The 11,671-nt window shown below is 35.4% G+C and overlaps 1 protein-coding gene across 1 annotated transcript; it reads left to right on the top strand.

Annotated features, from left to right (window-relative positions):
• The first annotated feature begins 9,294 nt into the window (after positions 1-9,294).
• On the top strand, positions 9,295-11,273 carry LOC131037143 (G-type lectin S-receptor-like serine/threonine-protein kinase LECRK3). The gene has a single exon (XM_057969190.2). It carries the CDS (start codon positions 9,471-9,473, stop codon positions 11,088-11,090), a length of 1,620 nt encoding a protein of 539 aa, XP_057825173.1. The 5' UTR covers positions 9,295-9,470; the 3' UTR covers positions 11,091-11,273.
• The last annotated feature ends 398 nt before the right edge of the window (positions 11,274-11,671 follow it).

Raw genomic sequence — 11,671 nt, 5'->3', positions numbered from 1 at the left:
TATTGGTTTATGATCTGGTGATAAGTGGTAATAATTATAACACGTATGATTATTGTATGAAGAGAATTTCAAATTGATTTTGGCGCATTGATGAAATGGTTTTTGTCTAAGGAATGAACAAGTATATTGCATGTAATCCAAAGTGCGTGATGAGTTACTGAGTTCGATGAAGCGGTGATCAAGGAGTGATGAAGGTTTTCTTCATTGATGTGCAGAGATTTCTATGTAATCCAGAGGTCAGACTTGAACCGAATTGTTTATAATCTCTATGAAAGAATTAGGTTTTTGTTGTGTTACCAACCTAATTGATTTGTTTATAAGATTGACGAGTTGTTTAGTTTCAAAGTTGGCAAATTTTTAGTTGAGTGTGTGGTTGTCAAACTGGATGATGTATCAGCAGTTTAAGTAAAGGAAGATAGGAGCATGGAAAGGATCTAAACAAACAAGTGTAGTGCTATTCAAACATATCAACAGACTCCTGTTGTTTTCTAACAATTACAGTTGAAATCCCCTAACCGAGTAACCTCTAACAAGCTTTGTCCTATTCAAATCCTACAATAAGGTGATCCATTACCTGGGATTTCAAATCTTCTACTGAGGTTATTCCTTATAGGGTATTGCTTCAAACAAGGCATTATATTCAATCCCTTAACCGGGTGGTCCGTAACAAGATTTGTTCTTAACAAGACTTTTTGTAAATATTTAACAATCTAGGCTCCTAATAGGGCAAACTTCAGAAGAGTTTAGATAGTTATGTTGTGAGTCTCATCTCACCATGGTTTTCCCCATTTGGGTTTCGACGTCAAAAATATTGTGTCAAGTGGTGAATATTTTTGTGGTTATGTTCTTATTGTTGATTTGCTTAACTCCTTAATCCACTTTGATAATTCATGATAACCAAAAGCATTGTGAAACGAAATTTTACTTATGCTAGTAAAAGCATTTGGATGTTTATGAGTTTGAAGTTATTTACTATTAGTTTGTTGTAGCAGTCAACCGGTTTATCTTGAGGGTTTTAATCTTGACAGTGATATTGCATTGATAGTTCTAAGTTTACTTTGAGAGATTGGTTTTGAGATTGGTGAACTTAGTATCAATTTTTCTAACTACTGATTCACCCCTCGCCCCTCTGAGTAGTCAGCTGGATTCTTATTCTTTCACCATACCATCAATTGGTATTAGAGCATATCAGGTCCTCTAAGGTCTAAGACTAACAACTTGAGGTAAAGATCTTACAGATCATGATGAAGAAGGAAGGTCTGAAGTTTAATAGAGAGAACTATAGGATATGGAGTGATAGAATCAAAATTTATATCAAGAGTCTTGAAAATCAATACTGGGACCATGTTGTTGTTCAATATGTTGCACCTAGTGGGACTATGACTAATGATCAAAAATAAGAGAAACAAGAAAACAATCAAGAATTAGAGGCTATTATTAGTTCTTTGTCTGATGTAGAGCATGTAGATGTTCATGGTCTAGAGACTACATATAATGTATGGAAAAAACTTGAAGAGATTTATAGCGGTTATGAACATGTTAAGATTTCTAAAGAAGAGAGTCTAAGAAGAAAGTTTGATGACATGCGGATGGCTGAAGGTGAGAATATCCAACAGTATGGTCAAAGGATAAAAGAGATAGTCAGTGAAATTAAGAGTGCAGGAGGTAAAGTGGAAGATGCCACAGTGATCAGTAAGGTACTAAGAAGCCTGCTACTAGCCCGTGCTATCCGAGTCGCAACCATTTAAGAGATAAAATCTATTAACAAAAATAAGGTAACCCTTGACTCAATCATTGGCAAGCTTACTGCTTTTGAATTAAATGGTTATGATGGTAGTGTATAGAAATCTGAATATGCATTTAGAGTTTCTGTTTCTAACCCATCTATGAGAAAAAGTAGAGATGTCAGACATAGTTATGAATCTAGATCTAGTAGAGAAGCTAATGATGAAAACAATTTAGTTGAGCTTGAAGCATTGTTGGCCAAGCGGTTGCCCAGAGGTACTGGTAAATACAGAGGTACTGGTAAATATTGAGGTAAATTACCTTTGAAATGTTTTGCATGAAACAAGATTGGACACATAGCTGCTAACTATCCTAATGGTGATAATGAGCATAAACGAGAGAAATTCAAGAAGTATAAGGGTAAAGGCAAAAGAGATTGTCTTATTGTTGTTGATGGTGGTATCACTGATAAGGAATATGATGGTGATGCTAATGAAGATATTGTGTTTGTAGGGATTAAAGAGGAGATATCTTATCAGAAGGCGTTAATATGTCAAATGGATAACTTTGATGATTGGATCATTCATAGTGGTTGTTCACATCACATAACTAGTGACCGAAGCAAATTTCTTTCTTTGAAGGAATTTAATGGCAGAGTAAGATTTTGTAATGACTCACCCTGCATGGTTAAAGATAAGGGAACTATTTCACTTAGTGGAAAGAGTAGTGCAGATGATGTCTACTGGGTTGAAGGTTTAAAGCACAATCTTTTTAGTGTGGCACAACTCAATGACAAAGGATACCCATTGGAGTTTAAAAATGGTATGTGCAAAATATTTGGAAGAAAAGGTGAACTGATTGCAACCGAGAAGCAAACTAAAGGTAACCTGTTTCACCTTAATCCTAAACTCAGCAATTGTTTAATTACAAAGATAGATGATAGTTGGATTTGGCATAGGATATTCTTTTATCTAAACTTTGATAACATTGTTAAAGTGAGTAAGTCCAAGATGGTGAGAGGTTTGCCTCAGTTGGACAAATTGTTTAATGCTCTCTATAAGGAATGTCAGTTGGAAAAGATGACATCCTCAACTTTCAAGAGAAAATATTTTATAGCGGAACATATGTTAGATTTGGTTCATATAGATCTTTGTGGACCAATAAGGAAAAAAAGTATTCAAGGTGACAGATATTTTATGATCTTCACTAATGATTGCTCAAGGATGATGTGGGTCACATTCTTGAAGGATAAGACTGAAGCTTTTAGTAAGTTCAAGGTATTCAGGGCCTTAGCTGAGAATGAGAATGGTAAGAAGATAAAGTGTCCAAGGGCAGATGAAGGTGGTGAATTTACTTCTGAGGAATTCACTAGATATTGTGAAGAAAATGATATCAAAATGACAACTTTTTGCACCGAGGACACCACAACACAATGGTATCACAGAGAGAAACAATTGGCTAGTTGTTGAATCTGTTACGATGATGTTGATACAAGAAGGTGTAGCAAAAAAATTTTGGAGGGAAGCAATCAACACAACTGTCTACACTATGAACCAGATTTTGGTAAAGAGAGGTAAGGACAAGACTCCTTATGAATAATGGTATGGAAGATCACCTAATGTTAGTTATTTCAAGATATTTGGAAGCAAATGTTTTATTAAGAGAGGTTGTTATGTTAGCAAATTTGAGGCTAAAATTGATGAAGGTATATTTCTTGGTTATTCCACCAAGAGTAAGGCCTACAAGTATTTTAACAACCAAACACAAAGAATTATTGAGAGTGTTGATGTTCAAGTGGATGAATATCCTTAATTCTTAGAGGAAACTAGTCTAGAGAAAAAGGACCAAGATCCTTGTATTTTGTTTTTGGAACCAAAACCTGTGAAACTTGAAACCGGTAAAGAAAATACTAATGTACCAGTTCAACTAGAACACATAAATTCAGAAGAAGATGATGATAATGAAGAAGATGAACCTAAAGATAATGATCATGTTATTCTGAGATATGTGAGACTCAATCACAATCTCGAGAAGATTATTAGAGATAAGGATGTTGGAGTACTAACCAGAAGAAGAATCAGAGAGAATTCCTGCATGATTGCCACTATTGAACCAAGAAGTTCTAAGGAAGCATTGGTGATGATAATTGGGTTAAAACTATGGAGAAGGAACTAGATCAAATTGAGAAAAACAACACTTGGACCCTAGTTCCTAGACCGGTAAATAAAAAAGTGATAGGTACTAACTGGGTACTCAAGAACAAGTTGAATGAAGATGGTGATGTAGTTCATAATAAAGCTAGGTTGGCTTGCAAAGGTTATGCACAAGAGGAAGGAGAAGATTATAGTGAGAATTTTCCACTAGTGGAAAGACTAGAAAGTGTCAGAACTTTACTTGCATTTGCATCACATAAGAAATTCAAGGTATACCAGATGGATGTTAAGTCAGCATTTTTGAATGGGATACTGGAAGAAGAAATATACATAGAGTAGCTAGATGGTTATGCTTTCACTGATGTGAAAGGCATGGTATGTAGATTTCATAAGGCTTTATATTGATTAAAGAAGGCACCGAGAGCATGGTATGAAAGGCTTCATACACATCTGATGAAGATAGGTTTTTTGAGAACTAGTGAAGATATCAACATGTATCTCAAATCTAAAGGAGATAAAATACTGGTCAGTGGAGTTTTTGTAGATGATATCATATTTGGATGTAATGATGACATGAGAAATGATTTTGCAGATGAAATGAAAAAATGAGTTTGAAATGTCTCTAGCAGGTGAAATAAAAAATTTCATAGGCTTTCAAATACAACAAATGAAGAATGGTATTTTCATCACACAGTCTAAGTATGTGAAAGAGGTTTTGAAGACATTTGGTATGAGTAATTGTAAACCAGTTGGGACACCAATGGTTATAGGTTGTAAGTTATCTAAAGAAGATTATTCCACGTCTGTTGATGAGAAGGAATATAGGTCAATGATTGGAAAATTACACTATATTGTTCACAATAGACTGGATATAGCTCATGCAGTTGGGCTAGTTGCTAGATTCCAAAAGAACCTTAAAGAAACACATTTGATAGAAACCAAGAGGATTTTTAGATATTTGAAAGGTATTGTTGACTATGGATTACGGTATTGATATGGAGGATACTCCAACTTGAAGGTGTACACAGATGCAAATTGGGTAGTAAATGTTGATGATAGGAAAAGCACAACCAGTGGAACATTTTTTGTTGGAGGAACACTTGTTTCATGGTGTACTAGGAAGCAGAATTGTACATCACAATCTATTGTTGAAGCTGAGTATGTAGGAGCTATTATTAATTGTACCTAGGCTATCTGGATGAGGCACATTTTGAAAGGTTTTAAGATGAAAATTTCAGAACCTGTAAATATCTTATGTGATAATACAAGTGCCATAAATATTCCAAAAACCCTTTTTTGCATGCACGAACAAAGAATATTGAATTGAAGTATCATTTCTTAAGGGAAAAAGTGCAGAGTAAAGATGTGATCTTTGAGCATGTTTCTACCAAGGAGCAACTTGCAGATATCTTTACTAAACCTCTGCCTAAGACTACTTTTGAGTATCTTATAAGTCAGATAGGGGTTGTACCCCTTCACGAGGTCAATTGAGGATGATGTAGATTACAGCAATCCCAGAGCTACTTGTAGAATTTTATAGTAGGATTGGTGTAGAAGAGGAGTTATTCCACAGGGGGAGCATCAAGTTGCAGGTTGCTGATGCTGAACAGTGACATTTGACATTGCATGTTTTAATTTCAATTTGGCATTGTTGTCAAAGGGGGAGAAGAACTATGTGATTTGTATGATTGACAAAGAGAAGGAAGACAAGGTGAATACTTAGTAATGTAAACCAAGATTCCTATTCACAATCACAGCTTGATATTTGTATTACCATCAATGCCAAAGGGGGAGATTGTTGGCATTTGCATAAAGATTGCATTAATGATATGTTAAGGTGACATTCATTTTAATTAACTGATAATGATATTATTGTAATGATGTTTTGTAACCAGTAGGAAGAATTTGTGGAGTGAACCAATATTGCTATGTATTGGAGAGTTGAATCGGTAAACCCTACCTGTTGATTTGATAAACCCTAACCGATTAAGTTTGGTGAATTGGTTATATTGGTTTATGATCTGATGATGAGTGGTAATGATTATGACATGTATGATTATTGTATGAAGAGAATTTCGAACTGATTTTGGTGTGTTGATGAAACGGGTTTTCTCTAGGGAATGAGCAAGCATTTGGCATGTAATACAAAGTGCATGATGAGTTAAAGCACATGATGAGTTACTGAGCTCGATGAAGCGGTAATAAAGGAGTGATCAAGGTTTTCTTGATTGATGTACAAAAATTGTTATGTAATCCAACGGTCATACTTGAATCTACTGGTTTGTAATCTCTATGAGAGTATTAGGTTTTTGTTTTGTTACCGACCTAATTGATTTGTTTATAAGGTTGATGAGTTGTTTAATTTTAGAGCTGGAAAAGTTTTAGTTGAGTGTGTGGTTGCAGAACTGGATGATGTATCTGTAGTTTGAGTAAAGGAAGATAGGAGCATGGAAATGATCTGAACAAGCAAGTCTAGTGTTATTCAAACAGGTCAGCAAACTCCAGTTGTTTTCTAACAATTACAGTAGAATTGAAATCCCCTAACCGAGTTAGCTCTAACAGGCTTGGTGCTATTCAAATCCTCTAATAAGGTGATTCATTAGCTTTGATTTCAAATCCTCTACCAAGGTTACTCCTTATAGGGTATTGTTTCTAACAAGGCATTATAGTCAATCCCTTAACCAGGTGGTCCCTAATAGGATTTGTTCTTAACAAGATTTTTTATTAAGCTTTAACAGGCTAGTCTCCTAACAGGGCGAACTTCAGAAGAGTTCAAATAGTTATCTTGTGAGTCTCATCTTAAGTGGTTTTTTCCATTTGGGTTTCCACATAAAAAATATTGTGTCAAGTGGTGAATGTTTTTGTGGTCCACCTCAATAGGAAAATCCAAAGAAAACCAAAGATGTTGAAAGTGAAGCTCAAAGGCCAAAGTTGAAGAATCATGAAGGGGAGGACAACAAAAACCCCAATAAAGAGAGACCGAGGAGCCAAAAGATAAAAACAAAGAGAATCAGATCCCATTGCCAGAAAAATCTCAAACCAAAGAGATTTATAAGAAGCCCTCAACACAATAACCTCTCCCACATGAACAAGAAAAATAGAGAACCATAGGGAGAGAAGAGAGGAAGAGCACCTGCAATAGAGTCAACACAAAGGCAAAAAAGAAGTTGTAATATCAAAAGAAGCCTCCAAAGATTCAAACATGAAGATCTCCAAGCCCAAAAAGAGAGAGAAACATCTCCCACATGACCCTGTAAGAAGAGGCACCGCAAAGTGCTCAGCCCTAATTGGAGCAAGAAAGAATTCCAAAAATAATTTAAGTAGCAAAGAACAAGCACCACCAGGGCCACACAAACAAATAGTGTATAATCCCCAAGAACGACCCACAAAAAAGAAGCAAGTTGCATTTAGCCAACATCTAGCACCACTCAGGGAAGTAGAGTATCCCCCCACATGTCCCTAAAGTGGAACAAGCACTACCATTTAGAAAAAGCCTTGGTACCAAGGTCAAGCACAACTAGCAACGAACTCCAAAAAAAAGGGGGCAAAGACCCCAGCAGATCCATCCATCCACAAGAAAAATAGACTGTGGAAAGAAAAACAACAACCAAGAGAAAATGCTTGCCACATGCCCTTGCCTCCAAACAATGATAGCCAAAAATGACATTGATCTCGTCATCTTCATCATCATATAGATCCTCACCCAGATCATTGTCACCTTCCCCACTCCCCCAGAAACCCTTGATCTTTCTCTCCCATTCGCTTTCCCACTCACCTCCCTCATTTCAAAACAAAATAAAACATACTTTTAAGGTTGATATGGAAAGATAGAAATATTACTTTTTTTTTTAAGATTATTGATTTTATTCATTTCTTTTTATATTGTTAAGCTATGATAAGAAAATTGCACTTAAAGTTCCTGATCTCTAGGAGCCATTTGACCACTAGAATCATACCTGTACACTATTTCCTAGGTTCCTCTAAACTCCACATATTCTAGTCGTCCCAATGAGATAGTCGTGGTGATTATAGGTCTTACTCTCATGGTCTTGTTCCTCAAAATAAGAAAGAATCTATTACCTATGAAGTATGGCCTTAGCTCTTGCATTTTTCATCTCGTCAATAGGACACTTGCTAGAGGAGCACTAACAAATTTCTTCTTATGTCACTTGTCATCTCTTTAGTTTAAATTAAATCACCATCTAAGGAGAATTCTGAAGATAATTCTCTCATAAGGTGGTGGACAGTTGATGATTCTATCCCTTGTAATGTTTGGGGAAAACTTGATGATCAAGATCCCCCTTGTTCTGACATAGGCACAACTACTTCGTTATAATGTTGGGGTTTTGTATTTTTTTTTTAATAATTATATTTTAAGACTAGGCCCTTATGCTAGACTCTTGGATGTGCCCTTCCACCACCATTCTTTTTCGTGTGAATATTATACTATTATCTTTAAATTAATGCAATGTTAAGTAGGATATACTAAAAATAAAAATAACTGTGTCACAAAAGCACAAAAGAGCGGCATAAAAGATGAAGTACATTTTAAAATTCATTGAATGGAAGAAAACTATAGACATTTAAATATTAAAAGAATTTAAAAACCAAACAATATCTTAAATAATTTAGTTGTATAGAAAAGAAAATTCTATACAAACAAATTTTAAAAAAACTTTAATAAATAGTGATATTTTATTTAAAATTATTCTCACATGATTGATCATTTAATAATATTTTATTCTTAAAAATGATATATAAAAAAAATAGAAATAATATGAGTTTTTTTATACTTTAGAATTTAAAATAAAAATATATAAATTTAATTTAATTTTCATTTTTTAATACTAATAAAAAGTATTTGTTAATGGTGGAAGAACCCACAATGCAGTGGTTAGTTGTGAGCCTCCTACATGAAAGGTCATCATTTTGAATATGCTCGGAGACGCATGACCCAATACCAAACCAAAAAAATTTATTTGCTAACAATTCTAACACAATTTAGTCTAGAAACATATAATTTCAAGAAGGTAAAAAGTCTTAAACTTCACTCTATTCCTGTACTTTTCAAGCAGTAAGAAATTTGGAAAAGGATTAACATATCATATATAATAGGACGAAATTGACTTTCAGAATAAGCCAAATGACAAACACCGACTACACTGTCAACTGCACTTTGTGTCGTAACTCGTAAGTCTCCTAGACTAGAAAAAAACATCATTATATTATGTAGAAAAATTGAAGAGGGACGCGTAAAATTGATGAGAGGCGCGTAAAATTGAACATAGAAAACGCGCGTGGAATTGAATTGACGAGAGACGGTCTAATGTAATCCTCACAATAAAATAGAAAATCCATCAATGAGAAACGCGTGAAATTGTTCTTAGGACAAGGAGTCCTCATAGATCTTACCTGCTCAACGCTGATTGTTTTGTGTTGTAAAATCATTGGCTCGGGTATTTCGTCTTTCCATGCTCCTTACTATTGACTATTTGTTCCACTTCCACAAGCCTTCCTCCGCTATAAACATGACTAGACATATCATTTGATTTACATAAACAATGCTTTGGAGTTTGGAGTCATTAGTTGGCTATGGCTTTCACTGTGTGTATGAGATTTAAGAATAGGCTGCTTCATCTCATGTATGTTGTTTACCTGGTCTTGGTTGTCTGCGTTTTGGCTCAGGAGCAGGGAGATCCTTGCGCGGGCACTGGTATTGGGCATGGGCTTTGTGGTCTCTATGGAATCTGCCGACCCACGGAGCTTTCATACAAGTGCACCTGTCTTCCCGGTTTCCAATTCCTGGACAATGATAACCATGCAAAGGGATGCATTCGGAATACATCACAGCTGCTGTGTTCTCAGCTACACAACGGTGATGGGGGGGGAGCAGAAATGCAGAGGATTGACCAGACAGATTGGAATGGATGTGAATACGAACACTTAACATTCATGAACGCAACTGCTTGCCAACAGGCATGCATCGCTGATTGCTTTTGCACAGTGGTCATCTACGCCAACATCAACGGCACAGAGAATTGTTGGAAGCGTAGATTACCCATAGGATTCGGTCGTGTAAGCCTTACACGAACCACTTTTTTAAAAGTCTACACTGGAGTCTGCATCGATGTTCCACCATATCAAAGAAAGGTAGAGAAGGGGAGGGCGTTTGAATTTATTGGAATAAGCCTTATGGGTTGCTCCTTTCTCTCTATAGCATTCATGGTTTTTGTTTGGTTTTATACATGCCGTCCCAAGCTAAGAGCCTTGCAAGAGTATTCCAAGTTTGGTTCGGTTGGGTTGAAGGTATTTAGATTTCAAGAGATAGAAGCTGCAACTACGGGATTTAAGCAAGAAATAGGGAGGGGCGCCTTTGGGAAGGTCTACAAGGGGGTCTTATCTGACGGAAGAGCAATTGCTGTGAAGAAACTTGACAACGAGGTCATTCAAGAACAACAGAATGGCGAAAAGGAGTTTAGAACAGAGATGTGTATCATAGGTGGAAGCCATCATAAAAATCTTGTTAAACTCTATGGTTTCTGTCATGAGGGCTCCCACAGACTTCTGGTCTACGAGTACATGTCCAATGGTTCTCTGGACAGAGTTTTGTTTAAAGGTACAAGAGATCTTGATTGGCATCTGCGTTTTCAAATTGCTTTGGAAACTGCAAGAGGAATTGTCTACTTACATGAAGAGTGCACAAATCCTATACTCCATTGTGATATAAAGCCACAAAATATCCTGCTGGATGAAAATTACCATGCTAAGATCGCTGACTTTGGAATATCAAAATTGATTGGTGCAGAACAAACAAGGACATTTACTGTTGCTCGTGGCACCATCGGTTACATGGCACCTGAATGGAAAAAAACTATTGCAGTTACTGTCAAAGTGGATGTGTATAGCTTTGGGGTGATGCTTTTGGAGATTATCTGCTGCAGGAAAATGTTCGAGTTGAATGTTCCAGAAAATGAAATGATTTTGGCTGATTGGGTTTACCATTGTTTCAAATGTGGTAGACTTCAGAAGTTGATTGAGAATCAGGGATGCAGAGGTATGGAGGTAACCCAGCTGGAAAGAATGGTGTTAGTGGGGCTTTGGTGTATTCAAGAAGATTACTCTCTCAGACCATCAATGAAAAGAGTAGTTCAGATGCTTGAAGGGACTGTTGATATTATGGTACCCCCTGATCCCGGATCATCTCATTCATGAAAACAAAAAGCTTCAGTCTAATTTTCTGTTTGTGGTTGAACTCTGGTTTGTTTTAATCACTTGTTTAATCTCAGACATATCTGAGATTATAGCATATGTACTAGCTAGTTTGGACAAATATGTAATTATAAAATATCAGTGGTTTGAGCAATGATTCTAGTATATTAATCTTAAATTATATCTTCAAGAATGCATACATTGTCAGGAAGTGATAATGTATTGTTCCAAGGAATCCAGTAAGATTAATTTTATAGTGCTAGAGGTTTACTTGTTTTAAGTCAGGATATTACTTCTCGCCCTCTGGTTTCTGAATAGTATGTATTAAATGTTTGATATATTTATACAGTTTGTAAAAATTTAAAAAATTAAGGAAATCTAATTTATTTTGTTTCATTATTTTAAGAGGTATATTCTATGAATCTATAGTTATAATTGAGCAAGGAGTATATATTAATTTAAAATAAATTAGTAACTATAAATTTAATATAATTTTAATAGAATATAATTTTGGACTTTTTGATTTAGTAAAGAGTTATTTTATTTTATTTTATACTGATTAGATCAATGAATAAAATAATAAA

The sequence above is a fragment of the Cryptomeria japonica genome, chromosome 7, assembly GCF_030272615.1.
Source record: "Cryptomeria japonica chromosome 7, Sugi_1.0, whole genome shotgun sequence".
In the NCBI taxonomy this organism is placed as follows: Eukaryota; Viridiplantae; Streptophyta; class Pinopsida; order Cupressales; family Cupressaceae; genus Cryptomeria; species Cryptomeria japonica.
This window is presented reverse-complemented; position numbering and strand designations above follow the sequence as displayed.